Source organism: Malus domestica, chromosome 17, assembly GCF_042453785.1.
Source record: "Malus domestica chromosome 17, GDT2T_hap1".
Lineage (NCBI taxonomy): Eukaryota > Viridiplantae > Streptophyta > Magnoliopsida > Rosales > Rosaceae > Malus > Malus domestica.
The window spans coordinates 5,591,722-5,611,383 of record NC_091677.1 but is presented as its reverse complement, the minus strand read 5'-3'; the positions used below and the strand labels follow the sequence as shown (position 1 = coordinate 5,611,383).

The window sequence follows — 19,662 nt, the reverse complement described above, 5'->3', positions numbered from 1 at the left end:
ATGGGAGAGTATGAGATTATTTTTTTTTATTTTTTAAATATTGAAGGTCTTTTAATATCATCTGTAGGTAAGATTTCAATAAAAAACAATAAAATTTGAACCTATGGAATTACATTATTGCCCATCATTTTTTTTTTTTTGTGTGATAGAAGACTAAGTAGTCTTTTCACCATATTTTGGTTGACAAAGAAGGTTTCGTTAATTAATAGAGATTATAACTTTTATCATAAACTTACCAGGTACTCCGTCTTAGCCGACTTACAACGATGCAAGGAAGCAGGGTTCCAATGACGGTGCCAAGGTTTGTCACTAATCACCATTTAACTCACATTTACAATCACTGGTTTTTATCTCATTTCGTTTTCTTTTTCGAACTGAAAATTTTGCAGAGTTGCTGCTTTCTGTCCATGAGATTGAATTGTATCTCCAAATTTGTAGGTAAATTATAAGGAGTATGGACCTATAAATGTCTTAAAGCCTCTTTGTCCATGAGGGAGGAACCTTCTATGGAGTGCATCCATTTTCATCTTTCTAAGCTTGTGTGTTATTTGAGGATTTATCAATAGTAGCCAAAATTTAACACCTAATTTCATAAATGTCATTTTTTTATAAAAACTTTTAAATGTAGCAGAAAAACCACTTAAATAGACCTAAATACCCTCAAAATTAAAACCAAATAACAAAACCCTATTGAGTCAGAATTTAGGAAAAATGAGAGAACATTATTTCATAGGGCCAATACCAATGAAATCAGCCAACAGCCAATACCAATGAAATTGTCAGTAGCCTTTAAGATTTCAGTTATACTGAGATCGTTGATTTCATTGGTATTGACTGAGAACCCTCTAACATAGTGGTCTCTCATTTTCTTAAAATTATAATTCAATAGGGTTTTGTTATTTGGTTTTAATTTTGAGGGTATTTAGGTCTATTTAAGTGGTTTTTATGCTATATTTGAAAGATTTTCTCAATCAACATTTTTGTATTAATAAACATTTTGTAATTTTGATTGGAAATCTTTCTTCTTCTTCTTCTTTTGTCATCTTTTTAGGTGTGTTATTGTGCCATTGTGTTACCAATTTAATAGTATATATGGCTGGAAAACACTATATTCTTTGGTTCTATTTCAATATGTCATATCCGCCAATAATTGTCTTTCTTTGGGATGCATTCTCTAAATGATGCTTGCATGTCGCACCCTCTTGGTTTACCTCATGTGGAGCTTCCGAAACATCGATTTCATGTTTTATTCGTGAAAAATAATTCTTCTCAATCAAAATGTTTGTAGTTTCATTAGTTAAGGTTTTGCTCAACAATGCTAGGTGGAAGGAGTTTTGATAGTTGAGAAGATAAATAATACGTTAAAAGTGATTTATGGTGTATTTAGAAATTTATTTATTTAAAACCTAATAAGGTCAAAATTGTCATTGCATAGAAAGGTACACAAACCATTTAATATTAAATTCTAATGCAGGATGCATTCAACATTATATGGGGTGCTAATAAAAAAAAGAAAGCCTTTCAAAGAGTTTTTAAATTATGAAGTATTTAATCAACATTTTTAAGAAGTTCATGAGTATTCAATTAAAATTTTTGAAAAGTTTATAAAACTGCATGTAAATTTAGTTGTATTTATTCAAGATTTTATAGTAGAACATAACTATGTGTATTTCACTAAGATTTGATTTTAAATTATTTAAAAAAGTGAAGAATTTTGATGGATCTTAGTGTTTTTTAAGCTTTAAGAAATTAACCATGTCGCCGGCCATCAATAGCCGGAAGCTATACGACTTGGAAAAACAGAGTTCTGTTATACATTTGACTTCCCTTTTTGGCATTAACGTACATTTTATTTTATGCAGTATCTGTGCTCCCCTTCTCTTTTGGGTCCAATTTAGTTTCTCAAACATGAATGATTGTAGAAACTGGAAAGACTAGAGTGTGACTGCAACATCTTTCTTCTCATTTGAATCCGGTTGCCTGTGTCCCAACTAATACCAGAATACCCCGGTTAAACAAAAAATCGAAGAAAAAAAGCCGAAGACCAGAAAAGGCCCCCAAAAATACATATTATTCAAGGTAGCAGATGATTGGAGATTCAGAGGAAGTTTTGAGAAATTTTGGATATCCTAACTGCTACCGTATTTCTGCGAGAATTTTTTGGTTCGATGACTTGAGCTCATCTTCGAACAGGGTTTCCCCCTCCTGGTCCTCGAGGTGGTGGTGCCTCATACCCACTCCCACCACGAGCCGTTGGTGTTGTTGCAGAACCATAATGCACATTGCCTGTGGGCACATGTCCTTGAGGACCACCACCAGCAGCTCTAGACTGTGCATCATAGTTGACACCCCGGGTTGGATCATAACCAGGCACTCTTTGCACTTCGTAACCCGGTCTCTGTACATCATATCCAGGTCTCTGTGCGTCATAAGCGGGTCCTCTCTGTGGATCATAAGCAGGCCCTCTCTGTGAATCATAAGCAGGTCCTCTCTGTGCATCATGAGCAGGTCCTGAAGGATCATAACCAGGCCCTCTTGGTGCGTCATAACCAGTCCTTCCAGGAGGTCCAGATTGAGCTCCAACTAATGGAGGAGTCCCGGTGGCAGCAGCACCGCCAACGCCAGCAGCAACAGGCGCAGCTGTAGCCGGAGGGAAGGGGGCACGTCCCTGATATACATTATACAGTGTAACAATGTATAAGTTTTCATTTGCATCACTCTAGAGGCAGTGAGAAAAATATGTTCCACCTAAAAACATGATTTGAGCAGGACAGCACTTCTTAAGAGTTTATCAGCACCCATATTCAACAAGGTTTTACAGGCCATACCTTCTTGATTATTTTTCAAATCACCTACTATAGTACTAATTTTACTCAAGTTCCGTGCAACCGAGATACCTAACCATAATTATTATCAATTGGCTTTGAGACAGCGTAGGCTATGGATGTACAACAACAACAACAAAGCCTTTTCCCACTAAGTGGCGTCGGCTATATGAATCTTAAAATGTCATTGCACTCGGATTCTGTGTCACGTCTTCCTTTAGATCCAAGCACTCTAAGTTTTTTCTTAGAGACTCTTACAAGGTCTTTCTAGGTCTTCCTTTACCTCTTCAGCTCTAAACCTCTGTCCCGTAATCGCATCTTCTAACCGGAGCGTCAATAGGCCTTCGTTTCACATGTCCAAACCACCCTAACCGATTTTCTCTCATCTTTCCTTCAATTTCAGCTACTCCTACTTTATCTTGGATACCCTCATTACTAATTTGAAGTTGTCTTGGTGTTCCAATAGTAAGGGAGTGATAAAACACAGTATGATTGTCACCTGTGTATTCTTTTCCTAAAGATACTTTTAACTCTAATTTACTTTCTGGCAAGGAACAACCTTGGCGAGATGCAAGCAAAAATAAAAGGTTTTCGACAACCACCGTAACAATTTCTAGCATCCATGCACTAATGATTCATAAAATAAAAAACCAAGCTCAAAGTATTTTCAGCTTCAGTTGTATTGACAAAATGATAATCTATTTTGATAAGCAAGCAATAGTCTTGTGTTAATAGCGTGTGGACGAATAAGTCATTGATGTCACCAACACACACTATACTATTGCAAACAGCCAATCCCAGTTGAAACAACTGGGACTTCAACGACACAGCATGGTACATAATTCTAGAATTTGAAGGGATAAAGTAAAATAATAAGATGAACAGCTAACAAAAGTCAAGATGTGGAAGATCGCATACCTGTTGAACCCCGTAGCTATCTTCAAACGCATTTTGTCCTACAGCCTGCCCAGTAGCCTCGTTCTCATTATTTCCCGGGGTTCCATAATATGGGGCCCCTACATTTCATTGCCACAGACAAGCCATCCACGATGCATTTAAAGATCAAGGTAAACAAAAAACAAGGGTATCCAAATGACCTCGAATACGAAAGGAAGTAAATTTACCAGTTCTACGATCAACATTAGAATTATTCAGTAACTCTGCTCGGAGCTTTTCCACCTCCCTAGCCATGGTAACATAGTTCTTCTCCATGACCTGAAGTGATTCAAGGTGGCTGCTGTATAATCTCTTTTCATAGTCATATGTATCCCTGCACAATTCCAACCAACAGAAAATGACAATCCGTTTTTCATAACGGAAAATACACAACAAGCATTATAGTTTGAAGTTACAAAAAAATAGAACATAAGCACGAACCTGCATAGCTGATATTCCTGCCTCAGTCCATCAAGCTGTGCAACCAAAGCCGGAATCTGCTGCACATCTGCATGAGTCCTCTGAAGATCCTGCCCCAGTTGTTGCACATTGGTGATGAGTTCTTGCCTCGAAACAACCAAGCTCTGGGCCTCAGCTCGAGCCTTATGTAGCTCCGCCTTAACAGGCTCAGCCGACTTCAGGTCAGCTTCCATCTTAGCTATACTATCCACAAGGCTACTCATCTGCTGTTCTCTCTCAGACTTGATAGCTCCTATCTGGGCATGTAATATCTGCAACTCATGTTGAGCACCCGCCAGCTCTTGCCTCAGGCTTCCGTGGGTGGCGGCGAGCCTCTGGTTCTCCACCACAAGCCTCTGCATCTCCACATGTTGTGCAGCCAGCTTCTGCTCCATAACTTGCGGAGGAGGCAACATATCAAACGGAGGATAGGCGCCATGGGGCGGCCGCATCCCCGGGCCAAATGGGTCCGGTCCGGAGAGCGGCCGACGCATGTGAGAAGGCGGAATTCGACCTTTGCTTCCCATTTTTCCCGAATTCACCCTAACTTTCCTAACAAATTACAAACTTTTCTGCACAATCAAAACCACACAATGAGAATCGCAAACATTTTGCTTTGAATTTATAAAATTGGTTTGCTTTCAACAATCGGGGTTTCTTTCTGTTATCGATCTTGATTTCGAATCCGTCCAATCTCACGCCCAAAGTGAAGTTTCCGATTCAGACCTAAAAGTGTTTGGTTTTCGAGAAAATTTGGGGAAAGAAAAAAATTAACCAGTGGGAAAGTGATACTTACTTGATGAATGGTTGGCAGAAAATTTGTTCTTCTGTGTCGAAAATTGAAGTGCCCTTCGTGCTCTGTTGCTCTGCCCTAGTGAGAGAGTAGAGAGAATGATTACACCAAGCAAGCAAACAATATCACCTCCGGTGCAACTTTTTTTTGGCACCCTTTTTACTTTTCACAGCATTTTTTATTCTTCAATTTTTGTCCCTCGAATAGAATAAATTAGAGCAAAAACAATACTTAAAAGTTAACAAGATTATGTGCAAAGTAAAAATACCTGTGAAAAGCATCGTATTTTTTCAGGAGGAGAATTCTCTCCTCTCCTAATCTCTCTTCTCATTCTTTCCGTCTTATTTAAACGGTTTTAATTTAACCACGTTAATATCTTATATTGATTTTTTTACAAAAATAATAAGATTAAAAATAATATATGTGACGGGAGAGAACCCTTCTCTATTTTTCTAGGACACTTGATCAACAAAAAATTAAAATAAAAAACCTGCCCTAAATTTGAAGGGCCAAATTATTCTTCCCAAAATTGTTAGATAGTCCAATGGGCTTTAAATGATTCCCACTATAAAATTTAAGTCCTCATGTGGAGTCGATCAGTTGATTAAGCCAATGTACACTCATTGCATTGAAGAGCAAATTTCTTAATTTATAAGTTAGAGTAGTTTCTTGGAAGCAGCCTCTCCATAAATGGGGTAAGGCTAGCCGACATTCACCTCTCCCAGACCCTGCGTAAAGCGGGAGCCTTGTGCACTGGGTACGACCATAAGTTAGAGTAGTTTAAAATATTGTATCGTCAAGTTTGATCAGATCTAGTATTGATAATGAAAAAAATACTGGAAGAAGTTTGACGTTCGAATATCCTCCAGTTTGATGAGATCTGATACATATATTGTACTTGACAAGTTATCCTTCTTTTCAATAATAAAAAAAGTTTGAAGTTCCCTCGTTAACAACATTCGATGCATGCCAAATTACATCCAATGCAGGATTTGTACTTGTTAGCAGCCTCAGCCACCTACTTTAGGAACACTAGCCAATGATGCTTGAATCTTCTCCTCTTCAAATGACAAATCCACCAGATTTCCTCGCAGATAATTCTCATAAGCTGGCAAATCAAAATGTCCATGCCCACACATTGCTGTGAGAATCACTTTGGCTTCTCCGGTCTCTCGACATTTCTGAGCTTCCCTGATGGTGGCAGCTATGGCATGTGTTGGCTCTGGCGCTGGTATCAATCCTTCGGTTCTAGCAAATTTTATAGCACCTGCAATGGAACACACAAAAGTTAGAACCATAATCCAATTCTATAACTTCACTACCACACGCCAAGCATATATTCATGGGAAGTGATTTCCGCACAATATTTTTCTCCTTTTAAACATCCATGTCCCTTTGTTGTTCTTCAATATTCAATCCGAACGTAATAAATACCAAGGAGTTACGTGAGGAGAAAAGGGTGTGCAACAATCACTTTCATAGCTCCAATGTTAGTTCTTATACCATGGAAAGTAAAGTTAAATTACCTTGAAAGCACTCAATCTGGGGAATTGAAATTGCTTCCATGTAACCCAGTTCGTAGACGTGTGAAATTAACGGTGACATACCATGGTAGCGCAATCCTCCTGTTTAATAAATAGGGCAATGTTGAACATGAAGAAGTAAATTTCAATGAGTTAATAAAGCTCTGAAAGAGCCAGTAAGTAATTACCAGCATGAATTGGGTCAGGGATGAAGTCGTGCCCAAGCGTATGCATCTTCATTAGTGGAGTCAGCCCCGCTGTATCGCCATAATCATATGCGTATACCCCTTTAGTTAACGAAGGACATGCTGCAGGTTCAACTGCTCTAATTACAGGGTTCATTTTCCCTTTCAGCTTCTCCCTGATGAATGGGAAACTGAGCCCTGCAAAATTGGATCCTCCACCAGTACATCCTATGATAACATCCGGTACTTCACCTATCGCCTCCATTTGTTTTAGACACTCCTCTCCTATTACTGTCTGGTGAAGCAAAACATGGTTGAGAACACTTCCTAGACAGTATTTAGTATCACCATTCATAGCTGCAATCTCCACGGCTTCAGAAATAGCTATTCCCAAACTTCCAGGGCTGGATGGATCCATTTGAAGGATTTTTCTACCTGCTTCGGTTAGGGTGGATGGAGATGGGTATACCTTTGCACCCCAAGTTTGCATCATCAATCTGCGATATGGTTTCTGATCAAAAGATGCACGCACTTGCCACACCTATAAATACTTAGAATAAGTGAGACATGCATGAATTATAATGATGAAAACTAATGTTTTGGAAGAGAAGTATGGCATAACTCAATATGTATTGCTTGAACCAATTTTGACGCCAGGCAAGAATAATGTGAGTGGCACCATAAAATTCATATGCGTGCTTCAGTTTGTGAGTATGCACGTAGGCAATTTAAAGGTTAAGGTTTTGTTACCTCACACTCAACATCAAATAAGGTGCAAGCAAAAGCCAATGCACTTCCCCATTGGCCAGCTCCCGTTTCTGTCACGACCTTCTTGATTCCTTCTTGTGCATTATACCACACTTGTGGAACTGCAGAGTTGGGCTTGTGTGATCCAGCCGGGCTGACACCTTCATACTTGTAGTAAATTCTGGCAGGTGTGTCAAGAAGCTTCTCCAACCTCTTGGCCCTATATACAACTGAAATGATAAGACACTTCCAACAATTTAACAGGAAGAATAAGTTACAGAAAAAACGAAGTTGTCAGGCATGCTAGCTCAACAAACCTAATGAGAGGTGATGGGCGCCAAAGCTTGTATACATCACGAACCTCATCTGGGATATCTATGAATCTTTCGTTGCTTGCCTCCTGCTTAATCAACTCATCGGGAAATAGAGGAGACAAATCTTCAGGTTTAATCGGTTCAAAAGTCTTGGGATGCAATGGAGGAGGTGGTTTTACAGGAAGGTCTGCAATCAAGTTATACCACTGTCGAGGGATTTCAATTGACTTTGAATCGGCATTGAGAGATGCTCTTGCTCTACAGCCATTTGAAAGCCTCAGATGCATAGGCTTTCTATCAAGTGCAATAAATCCATGCCATTTCTTCTCAACTGAAGAAATACAAGTAGTTAGAGGAAATACCAAGAAAGCAATACTGAAACATTGTTAATAACACTAGAGATAACTCAACCGCTGAAAGGTCGAGGAAATTTAGCTCATTCCATTTTTATGTTTTATTAGTCATAAAGTGTGCATTGTATAAGCATAAACCACTTCAGTAGAAGCACCCCGTATAGGGCGTACCCTTGTCATTAGTCCATCATTCTGTTGATAGCATCTAACTGCATCTATTGGCAGACCTCTAATTCCAACAATGTATTACTAGAAACAGGAGAATGTATGGCAGATATCAAAACAGCAACAGAGCCTTTTCCCTCCGGGGTTAACCATATGAATCCTAGTCTTCCATTCCGTCTCAAAGTTTCAAAAGATAAAGAAGAATCATGCGTAGTAGAAAAGCTAAGATGGGAATGTTTCAGAATTATGAGCTCTTGCAAATGTTACTATACAAAATTTACAAATACACTTTACAATTCAAAACCCGAGAGAGTCGAATTGTTTCCACAATCAACACATGCACAAGTTTTATCTTTAACTGGTAAGAATTCATTCCAACTTCTTCTTGACCTCATTTTACCCTATATGATCATTATTTAAGCAACTTCACAGTGATTTTTCAGAGGTGGATACAGAACATACCCTTTTCGAAACCTGAGCAATTGGTTTCTGTACTAAATTCTGCAAAAATCTGCAGAATGGGTTGTTAAAAGTCGAATATCGCTTCTATAAAAAAATAAGTTCGAATCCCTCTCCCCGCAGTTTAGATTAGTCAAAAGTCGAAAATCGCTTCTACAAAAAATAAGTATTCATACAGTCGAATCACCGATCCAATATGTCATTTTTCCACAAATCCATGCAAAGATTCCATATTTTCAGCAGCAACATAACTTCAGATTAATTTTTAGCAGCCATAACTTTTGTTTATCAATCAAGTAGTTGAAAATCAGCTGAAATTCGAATCCCAGAAACCAAAAATGCTCAAGAACTTACCTTTAGCGTGTGGGGATGATGAAGGTTTAGTGTGAAGTGAATTTGCAGTGAAGAGACTTTGAGTGGCCATGCTTTCTTGGAAGCTCAGGAATCTTAGCTATGCAAACACTGAAGTAAAAGTAGTGCGAACATTAGGAGGACTGAGATTAGGGTTTTGACTCAGAAATTCAGGAGATTGAAGAACATTAACTCCAATTTTTTTATTTTTTATTTTATTTGCAGGTGGTGGAGAGTGTGGAAGAATTTAATAATAACATGAATTAAAGGCGCCACCCGGCATCTTGTAAGAAAAGGCCACCTTTTTTAATTAGAAAAAATAATGAAAATAATTTGAAATTTTTGAGTTTTAACCGTAAAGATAAAATAAAAGATAAAGTGAATAGTATCATGATTGACTTTTTAGTGTAAAAATATGATTTTTCGTTAAAATGAATAGTACCAGGAGCTTTTCGTTAAAGTTCCATTTTTAATTTTCCAATACGTAGTGAATAGGCTTTATTTTATTTTATTTTGTGAAACGTTAGATTTTGTTAGATTAGTAAACAACTGAAGTTTAAATCCACAACGTTATGCAAAAGTTCAATATTTTCCACCACTATAATAAAGGATCACTTGCATACATTATAAATAATTGAATCACATTATTGTTGATTTATTGTGAAGTTAAATTGACCTCTTTCTTTTTTAGTATAAATAATATTGTTTGTTAAAAAAAAGTACACTCAGACTTTATGTGGGTGCATTGAAATTCTACCCTACTCACACACATTTGGTTTTAAAATTTGGTCTCCTTAGTATTATTCTTAAAAACAATAATGTAAGAGATATCAAATTTGTAAATCAAATAATGTGTTACAAATGGGAAATAAGCATATGAATCAGCACTTAATTAATAATCTAATTATCAACAACCACATCATTTGCTTTACAAAATTTTATTTAAAAAATTGGTATCTCTAACATTACTCTTTTTAAGAAACACATTCTTTCTCTTCCTTTTCTCCTTGGTTCATAAATCTATCATTAAGTTTTATTAATTTTTTAACATTTAGCAATAGAATAATGACTCTATAAATTTGAAGAGTAATTGTTCACTTAGCTATTATATAAGGACTAGAATTTTCTCCTCTCATCTTTCCATCACATTCCACCCCCTCCTCTCACATTCTCTATTTTGTCTTTCTCTTTCTATAAAAAATTAATATAAGATGTTGACATGACTTAACTGTAAATGTTTAAATAAGAAAGAAGAGAAGGAGAGGGGAAAAAAAAGGGGAGAGAATCCTACTCCATTATATAAGGGCTCGTACTTGGGTACTCCTACGAGGGTGTAGACCTTATCCTCTCACCTCAGACCCAAACCCTAGCTTTTTCACTGTAGTCACCAGCTCCTTGCTTTAGCTTGGGATCGGCGACAACCTCCTCTACCCCTTTTCTCTTCCCCTCATTTCCTTCTTTAATTTCACCCTGCACTCACACGTTTCTGCTGCATCTCATTCTCCTCCTTTAACCAGTGACCCTTTTTCCCCACTTGCCCCCTATGTCTCTTGTGCCTTCGCCTAACCCCATATGTACATCTCATCTTTTTCAAAAGTACCCCGAAACCGTTTTTTCTGACAACCCTCTAATTTTTGTTGGAGCTTCTTCCTAGATCCACAATATGCCCTTTGATTTTTTTGCTTTATTTGTGATTTAGGTTAGGATTTATGGTTGTGGTAGGTCTAAGCCATATCCTACTGCTCGTTTTCCACTGTAGTTGTGGGCTACTCCAAAGATCATGACTAAGACGCCTTACTTGGTCTAATCTATGACGTTTTGCCTTCCTATGATTGCCATAAATCTCTCTAGAAGTGGTTTTGTCCTTACCATGAATTGTTGGTTGATGGTTCCATTATCGGATTAGTTATTTTTTTAATTTTTTTTTACTTTGTGTTGTTTTGTGTTGCATATTAGGTTGCATTGTATCACTTTAGCGAGTGATTGAAAACACTTTTAGAGAAAATATTTTTGCGTTCCAAAAGTACATAAATGATGCTTCTTGTAGAAAGCACTTTAAGTTTTTTTTTTTTCAAATTTCACTTGCATTTTCACTCAAGATTCATTTTAAAAATAATTTCACAAAAAAATGTTTTTGGTAATTTAAAAGCAATTCTTCCTCTTTATGAAGATAAAGGTTTCAAATTTAACTCTTTAAAATAATTTTAGGTGCTTTTATTGGAGATGCTATTTAGCCGGCACCGTACGAAACGTACACGCTAAAAGAAAAGGAGAAAAACGTGAAGTTAGCGCGCAACCGACCCAACCCAAAGTAGGCCCCACCTTTACCTCCCCAATTTTCCATTCACTTTTCTTTGTTCCCACTTCCCAAACAGCTTTCAATTGAAGAGAGAGAGCGAGAGGCGGACAGAGAATCAAACCTTATCCAGCTTTGAAGTTAGGGGTTTTGCTGTCACCACCTACCCAATTCCAATTCCTAATCGTCTGATCAGGTAATTCGCCCTTCTATTCCGACGATGTTTAGGGATTTTGCTTTCATCTTGTTTAGGGTTTTGATGATTGAATCTCAAATCTTTTTAATATTTACGATCCAAAGTTTACGGCTTTTGTTTTTTGAACGGAAATTGTCGTAAGATAAAGTTTGATTCTGACAAAGAACCCAATTTGTTATTTAGGATATTTAATCATTGATTTTTGCAGATTAATTTGGAAAAAGGAGGCATTTTTATTAAATTACTTGCAAAAAGATTCGAGTTTTAATTAAATTTAATTCTTGAGGTGTTTTTCCGAGGATGGTAATTTGAGATTTTCAATTGTGTGTGATCCAGGTATAAGATTTCTGGTTGCAAGGCCTTCTTAGTCAGTAGCCAAGGTTCATGTCTGAGCTCGACGTACAAATTCCTACTGCCTTCGGTATGTTTAATTTTTCGTTGTATAAGTCATTCGTATATGTTTGTATGCGTGCTGCACTTGCTTGATACCGTATTCAAATTCGTTTAAGATTATGTGGTTTAATAGTTATGGGACGTATAAATGATGGTAGTGATTGAAGACTTTGATGCATAGATGCATAATGATCGTTTTAAAGATCCCAATTTTTTAGGCTGGTGTATTTGGTAGATGTAGTTTCGATGCGATGTTTAAGAAACCAAGCCAAACTGACCCGAAATTGGTTGTTTTATGACACTAAATGGTTTGGTTAGGTTATCATTTTTGTGAACATGAGTGGATCGGACATCGGTTCAGTTTCTGGTTTTTGCACTGTAAAACGTGATCGAAATGCTTTTGTGGATGCACACTGGTTTTTATCCATGTCAATGGCTAAGTCAACGAGTACTATTCAACCGCACAACTAGCCTGATCCACCAAAGAAACCGAACCAAACTAACCCAAATTGGTTGTTTTGAAAAACTAAATATTTGGATTGGTTACTATTTCTATGACCATGAAGCCATCAGACATTGGTTCACGTGTCTGGTTTATGCACTATGAAATCTGAATAAATCTAATTTGAATGTTGGTATTTGTTTTAGATCCGTTTGCTGAGGCAAATGCTGAGGATTCAGGTGCTGGGACAAAAGATTATGTACACATTCGTGTCCAACAAAGAAACGGTAGGAAAAGCCTGACAACCGTGCAGGGACTGAAGAAGGAATTTAGCTACAACAAAATCCTCAAAGACCTTAAGAAGGAATTTTGTTGCAATGGTACAGTTGTCCAGGATCCAGAGCAAGGGCAGGTGCGTGTTTAATTGTTAAACCGAGAACTTAATATTGTCTTAATAGCGTTCTGTAATTGTTTTCTAAGTATCGTATTGTTGGTCATATGCAGGTTATTCAACTTCAAGGTGATCAACGAAAGAACGTATCTGCCTTCCTAGTCCAGGTAGTCACCCTCCACTTAAGAATAATGTTAAATGTTCTATAGTTATCCGACAGGTTATTAATCTGCTTGCTTAATTATTATAAGTATCGTTCCTCAGTTTCTTTTTATCTTTTCTATAGGCTGGCATTGTGAAGAAGGATCACATCAAGATTCACGGTTTCTGAGCTGCTTCGTTCAAGTCTCTGCACAGTCCTGTCTATCATCGGAGTCCTTGTTATTTGCATATTACCGCATCTAAGTTTGACATGCGCAGTGTGTTTTCGGTTTGTTATAATTTTCAGGTACCTGTGTAATGTGTCGTCGTTATGGAATGTATGACAAATTCTATTTGTGGTTTTGAAAATATCGTAACTCTGTACTTTGTCCTTGATTCCATTGCTTGAATTCCACTAAATGAGTTTCTTGGCGTCAGAAATTTACATCCTTCAGACGAACAGCAAAGAGAGAACATGCGACGATCCACCGACTTTTCGTGCATTGACATAAAATATAGTCCCGTCCATTCTCCGCAAGGGGAAGCTCCCCACCAACACATAGCACCCAAACTTCCTCCACCCATTTGCACTTGTGATCTCGTCTGCCTTCTCTACTCTGACATCCGTTTCATCACCGCCACTAATCCACCGTCCTGCCTCCAACACCCATCTCATATTTTCAACAATTGCCGAGCTCAAACCTACACTCACCACTTTCCTGCTCTATGGGTTATGAGCTTTGAACCAGGTGAACCCGGTACACCCGTTCATATCATCCTTCACGGCTTGCACGGCGATACCAGAGCCACTTCCCTTTGCACGTCTACGCTCACATTCACAACGTTCCCTTCATGGTTGACCTTCCCACAAGAGTAGATCTCTTCCCACCATTGCTCGAGAGCCGGGACGAACCAGACCTTAAACTTCGTTGCTTCTTGAAACTCCGACGTGTAAACGATGGTCAGTATCTTGTCTTGTGGGGACGGCAGTTTCAACACCTTTCTGCGCTTGCATGAGCCCCAGCAAGACGCGTCGTGTGCTTCTTCATCTTCATCGGTAATAGCATCAGGTGGATGAATGGAAAGGGTGGAAAAGGGCCTTGTCACATACATCTTTGTGTGTCTGTGAATTATGAGTGGCTTTTCAAATTTAATCGACTTTTTTCCTCATGAATTAAGAAACGAAGTTGTTTGGTGCCATATTTGTCATACAATTCACTTCAAATTTTAGTGCTTTCAATACATGCACAGATGGAAGGAGTCAAAAAGGAAAACCTTTGGCACCAACTTATTTTAAGGGTCGTGATTTTCACAATCCCGTTTTCTTCTTCTCCGCTCCCCTCTTTTTTCAATCCAAAGGCTAGAAAAACAGAAACGAACGCATGAAGAGAAAAATGGAGTGTGAAAATCATTACCGTACCGTATATTGTGACTTACTCTCGTAAACAACACAAGGAGCTTTCAAATTCAAACTGTAATTGGTAACCATTTTCCAATTAAGATAAACCTTACTAGAGCACACAATTAGTGCTAAATATGGAAGTACAACTTTCCAACTAGAGCAGCTCATGCACTTAGCTCAAGATACTTCTTTATTACACCCATCATCTCTCCACCCGGGAAACGCCCAAGACATCCCCTCGCTGCTGCTATCTCGCTAAACTCAAAAACCGAATCGCCACTGTAAGCTTGAGGCTGTTTGATTCCCTCCCCTTGTTCCATCTTCACATCTTCGGTAAGTTGTTCACCATCTTTTACAGTTGGAAGAGGAAATGGATCAAGAGAGCTTCCCAAAATGGTTTCTGCACCTATGACACCCACAAAATCTTTCAACGAACATATTGTGAATGGAACCGGCTCAAAGCTGTGGTCTCCATATTCAACTGGGGTAGAGTGGTCTCCAGTGATGCAAAGAAAGTACTCAAAATTTCCAGTTGATTCGACCTCCCAAAGAAGCCTGGCCAGCTGCCCTATAGCTCGATCTACGGCTTCCATTGCTTTCACTTTGAAGAGGGTTGCCTTGTCGTGGCCCGCATCATCAATAGCCTGCCATGCAAAACAAAACAGAGAATTCCTTTTCCATTTATGAAAGTGAACTACCTGACCAGAAACTAAAGAAGCAAACCATCGGACATTAAAAAATTACAGACAAACAATCATTTTCTTGCCATCAATTTAGCCTGTAATTTCAGTAAAGTAATTATTTATGATGCAAATGCTTCAGTAGGCAGGAACAATAGTTGCATGTGACAAGGTAAAAAAACAAAGAGTAGAAGAATCTGAGAACATTATTGACCTTAACGTGAAGGAACCCAAAATCATAGCCATCTGGTTGGCCTGGTTTGTGCTCATCTTCCCCTGGTACAAACACATTGGGGCAAGACTGCAGAGGAGCTGAGAGTGCCTTAGCTATCGCAGTTGCTTTGGAGGTTAGAAGTGTTCGGTAGTCTCCGGTTGCTCCAGGAGCTTCTAGGATATCAATGCCAAGAGATAAGCCCAGTCCAGCAATGATTTTTGTTGGAGCTACCATGCAAGGTCGTAACCCGTGTTTTTTCTCAAAGGGAGGAACCTGAAATATGTGATTTAGAAATGAAGAAATATAGACATAAATGTAAGCATAAGGGTTGAGGTCTTGTCAGACTAACATTTCTATTACGCTCAAGGTTATATTTCCTTGAATAAATCAAGTATGGTTTGAGACAACAAACCTCAATCCGAATACCGCAACCTCGTAATAGGACAAGATTAGCTATGCTCTTCCCTTCAGCAGCCCGCTTTGCATTCAGCGGATGAGCAACAAGAATACGAGATATTTCCTTGGATAACTCGTTAACAACTTTAGCTGTGTGCCTTGCCTCATCAGTGCCGTCTAGAGCTTCAGCTTGCAAAAGTAAACGGTTGTCCTTCAATGGATCTGTTCCTGATATATTTCCACTTAGCTTTGGTCCTTTTACAACCACTCCGCATCTATGTTCTGTTGCATACCTGTAGCAAATGATTCTTTGTCAGTTTGAACCTACGGCGTTAAAAAATTTCAAGGATAAGCATTAGAAAGAATTAAGTTGTAGGACGATTTTGATAAATAATCCACTTTCTCATAACGGAGGTGTGTTTACAGAAGCACATAAACAAGAAGCTGACAGCATTTATAATGAACATTTGCACCTGACTCTGACTTCATATTCGGGATAAGATGGCAGCTTCATTCCATCAAGTGCTGCACACAGTATGGGCCCTTCCTCCTCAAAGTGTCTGTCAGCCCTCCTACTGATGACTATTCCAGTTTTTTCATCCAAGGTTGCAAAATTAGACTAAAGATCAACAAAATAGCAATGATTAATATGGGGAACAGCCTTGTCTTCCAGAAATAACAGGACCGAAGGAAAATGTTGAAAGTTTTAAAGCAGTTCATCAGGGATCATGATGTGAAAACAATTATAACATCGATACCATTTCACAAAGAAACATAAAAATACTAACCTTAAATGCAATATCACCAGGCGACATTGCCAAACCAGCACCCATGGACTCAAATGCGCCCCGGCCACGGTAATATACCCTAGGGTCGTAACCCAATAGAGAAAGGTGAGCTGTGTCGCTTCCACAACCCAAACCAACTTCAACAGGGTCCATCAGACCGTTAACCCCAGCGGATGCAATGGCATCCAAATTGGGTACTTTGGCTGCCTGAAGAGGAGTCTTAAACCCAAACCTTGGTATTGACACGTCTCCCACACCATCAATCAACAAAAATGCCACTCTTCTTTTTGGCTGCTGAGAATGACCCATGTCTAATAATATGCTACACACTCATTTTACACAAAAGGGAAAGATTTGACAATGTACAAGGAACAAAGTAAAACCGCTTTCTATTTGTTTATTTCCTCCAGCTTTCGTTGCAGTCCAATTCCGCTAAAGACCAGAATCACTAGACGTTCCCACCTCTGCAACCAAATACACCAGAAGAAGCACCATTACAAAAATTTCTACACCGTGTCTGAAAAAAATGGAAATGGTATGGTATTCACTACTAACAAGTTAGCTCTAAATACATCGTGGTAGAAATGTTCTAAAAAATCGAGGCAATGTTTGGGCAAGCAAAATAAGATTTTAGCAATCTTGATATTCAGAATCATGACAATTTAACAGAAATTTTAGCAAAACCTAAACTAAAGATAAAGAAATGCAATAAGAAACCATTTTTAAGCTGGTTGGCATTGGTAAAATAATACATGAGCACAAAATTTACCCAATTCCAAATTGGTCTCTCCAGATCAGTGTTCTAAAAAATGCTCTAGGCGCTAGACGATGGTGCTCCGCCACGATTAACCCAAAATCGTTTAATAAATCGGGAAAGCTATTAGGCGGCATAAGGCAGACGCCTGGGCGGCTAAACGGACGCTGGGCGGGCTAGACGTAAGCTGGACGGTCCGGGCGGCCTGGGAAAATACGACTGTCTACCCAGAAGCAGGCGGACGCTAGCCAATCTGGGTGCTCTGCGCCTTGCCGTCTTCTCTCCCCGAGTCTCACCGTCTCCTTCTCGGTGTGACGATGGTCTACGAGACTAGAGAGAGTATGGATCTGCAATTGCAGATGTGGTGATATGTCTGACGGCGGCAATGGTTTTTGCAGTGAGCAGCTTAGGGTTTTTTTTGGGAAAAAGGTGAGTTGGTGATTGGGAATCGGTGGCCCGTTGCCCAACTAGCGTCGCTCCAGATACAACCAGAGCTTCAAAAATTTACAAAATTTGATCAAGCAGTATAAATACCATTTCCTATCAATCCAAAGCTCTAATCTTAATTAAAAAATAATTATAAATCAACAATAAAATTAATAAGGGAATCAGAAACAAGAAACAAATCAATATGTGCATGCAATGATGCAAACCAACAAGAATTTAATTGTTTTACCTCTGAGATTGCTTCAATGGCGATTTTGATCTGGCCCCACTAACTAGAAGAAAAAGAAGCCCAAGAGAAAGATTATTTCTTTCGAGCTTTTTTTGTGGTTCGGATTTCGCCGAGAAATTTGCAGAGCAAATTGGTTGTGGCGGAAGCTTAGCTCACTTTCTCTGCCACTTTATTCTCCTCCATCTGGATAAAGGTTCGAATTTGAGAGCAACGTAAGGGAGCTTAGTGAAACAGGAAGCGAATCAAAGAGTAAATTATAGCAATGGTGGTTCAATTTTAATAAATTTGAATAATGGTCAATTAACTAAAAATCTATTATTATTGGTCCCTCAACTCATTAAAATGTGTAGTTCTTATCATTTTCTTCAACTTTGTCAGAATTTTGTCAAAATGAGTTATGTTAGAAGGACTATTGTTATAATTGGATTAAATTTGAGGGACCATTGTTTCAATTGAGTTAAAGTCGAAAGTTCTAACAGAATTGATAAAAATGACCATAGTTGCACGTTTTGATGAGTTGAGAGATCACCGGTAATGAATGTTTAGTTAAAGAACCATTGTTTTAATTGAATTAAAGTTGAGAGATCATTGCTACAATTTATTATGAATCTAGTTACAAACTAGCAAAGGTGCCCGCGCGATGCTGCGGGTTTTTAAACAGCATACATTATGTAGAAAGTTATATTTACAACTCTGCCTAACTCAAGGAATAGATAAAAGTTTGTTTCTTACCGAAATATACGAATTTGAATAAAATGTATCAAAGAAGTATAAAACGGAGCAAACCTTGTAATTTCTGTAAGGTGGGCAGCTGCAATACCAATAGTGATATAATTTGACGGAATCTGGCTGTAATCCAACTTGGTTGTTCTTTGTAAATTTGTTGGAAAATGTAGTAGTTGGCTTGAAAGAAACAATCAAGAGCGTTGAACAAATCAAATCTTAATTATGTACCAAGGGTGAGCTTATATTACTTTTATTAATTTTTATCATTTTATTTTATTTTATTTATTTATGTTTTTGAACAAACATTATTATCTACTTGAGGGAGGGTTGACTTTAGTTTCACAATGTGTTAGTAGTAATATGGTTCATGTTCGTCTTTTTGGCGAGAATTGAACATAAAAACTTTCACTTACAAGTGAGAAGAAATAACACTAGATCATAGCATTAAGTAACAATTTTTATTATTTAATATTCTTCAATTTATTTCATCCGACCATGAAAAATTAAAAAGAGCGTATAAAAAATAAAAATAATGGTAAAAGCTGAAAAAGGCTCTGATTGATGCTATAAAAAGTGGGTATGAATTTTCTGGGTGGATTGTGAAACTTCATAAACACAACATTTTTAACCTGCATGGATGCATTACCCAAATAAAATTGAGTGCAGATCTGTCGTGTCCATAAAGCCTATGTGACAGAGCACGAACGTAAAGAGTTACAGACCTATGCAATCGAAGAATCAAGTTTTTTGAAATCTACTAGAGTTTGTGAGAATATCCAAAAGCTTGATTGATTAATTCTGAATTGATGAATTACATTGAGAGTCAAACGGCTTGAATAGACTTGATCACAATCCTGCGGAAGCCTAAGGGTCTTAGGGAATGAAAACGATATTAGTCGGATGAAATTCAAAAGGTCCGATTTTTATTACAAAATTTAAATTGCGGTTTTAGTAGCCTAAAATTGGATGACCAAAACTCATCATACGTCATAGCAAAACAGTGGGTTTGAACTGGGAAGTTGCGCTTAGTATCATGGGTCCAAAATGGAGCTCGGAT

At 38.1% G+C, this 19,662-nt stretch overlaps 4 protein-coding genes across 6 annotated transcripts; 1 reads left to right on the top strand and 3 right to left on the bottom strand.

The window, feature by feature from the left end:
- Positions 1–1,942: 1,942 nt before the first annotated feature.
- LOC103425911 (protein FLX-like 2) lies at positions 1,943–5,197 on the bottom strand. The gene is made up of 5 exons (XM_008364011.4): positions 5,017–5,197; positions 4,203–4,792; positions 3,950–4,095; positions 3,744–3,841; positions 1,943–2,668 (listed from the first exon to the last, which is right to left on the bottom strand). Exons 2-5 carry the CDS (start codon positions 4,745–4,747, stop codon positions 2,180–2,182), a joined length of 1,278 nt encoding a protein of 425 aa, XP_008362233.3. The 5' UTR covers positions 4,748–4,792; positions 5,017–5,197; the 3' UTR covers positions 1,943–2,179.
- A 662-nt stretch (positions 5,198–5,859) lies between these two features.
- LOC103425912 (uncharacterized) lies at positions 5,860–9,391 on the bottom strand. Of its 2 annotated transcripts, XM_017329719.3 has the most exons (7): positions 9,114–9,279; positions 8,763–8,811; positions 7,786–8,113; positions 7,472–7,688; positions 6,725–7,262; positions 6,540–6,638; positions 5,860–6,280 (listed from the first exon to the last, which is right to left on the bottom strand). In XM_017329719.3, exons 3-7 carry the CDS (start codon positions 8,067–8,069, stop codon positions 6,024–6,026), a joined length of 1,395 nt encoding a protein of 464 aa, XP_017185208.3. In that variant the 5' UTR covers positions 8,070–8,113; positions 8,763–8,811; positions 9,114–9,279; the 3' UTR covers positions 5,860–6,023. The 2 variants fall into 2 exon arrangements, with proteins under 2 accessions (XP_017185208.3, XP_070673389.1); XM_070817288.1 differs by lacking the exon at positions 8,763–8,811 and having other exon boundaries at positions 9,114–9,391.
- Positions 9,392–11,320: 1,929 nt separating this feature from the next.
- On the top strand, positions 11,321–13,356 carry LOC103404683 (protein translation factor SUI1 homolog). The gene is made up of 5 exons (XM_008343620.3): positions 11,321–11,602; positions 11,939–12,023; positions 12,644–12,849; positions 12,942–12,995; positions 13,115–13,356. Exons 2-5 carry the CDS (start codon positions 11,987–11,989, stop codon positions 13,157–13,159), a joined length of 342 nt encoding a protein of 113 aa, XP_008341842.1. The 5' UTR covers positions 11,321–11,602; positions 11,939–11,986; the 3' UTR covers positions 13,160–13,356.
- Positions 13,357–14,411: 1,055 nt separating this feature from the next.
- Positions 14,412–18,153, bottom strand: LOC103404682 (uncharacterized). Of its 2 annotated transcripts, XM_070817287.1 has the most exons (7): positions 17,880–18,129; positions 17,219–17,697; positions 16,450–16,913; positions 16,135–16,280; positions 15,678–15,954; positions 15,266–15,538; positions 14,412–15,015 (listed from the first exon to the last, which is right to left on the bottom strand). In XM_070817287.1, exons 3-7 carry the CDS (start codon positions 16,756–16,758, stop codon positions 14,536–14,538), a joined length of 1,485 nt encoding a protein of 494 aa, XP_070673388.1. In that variant the 5' UTR covers positions 16,759–16,913; positions 17,219–17,697; positions 17,880–18,129; the 3' UTR covers positions 14,412–14,535. The 2 variants fall into 2 exon arrangements, with proteins under 2 accessions (XP_070673388.1, XP_008341840.3); XM_008343618.4 differs by lacking the exon at positions 17,219–17,697 and having other exon boundaries at positions 17,880–18,153.
- Between the last annotated feature and the right edge of the window lie 1,509 nt (positions 18,154–19,662).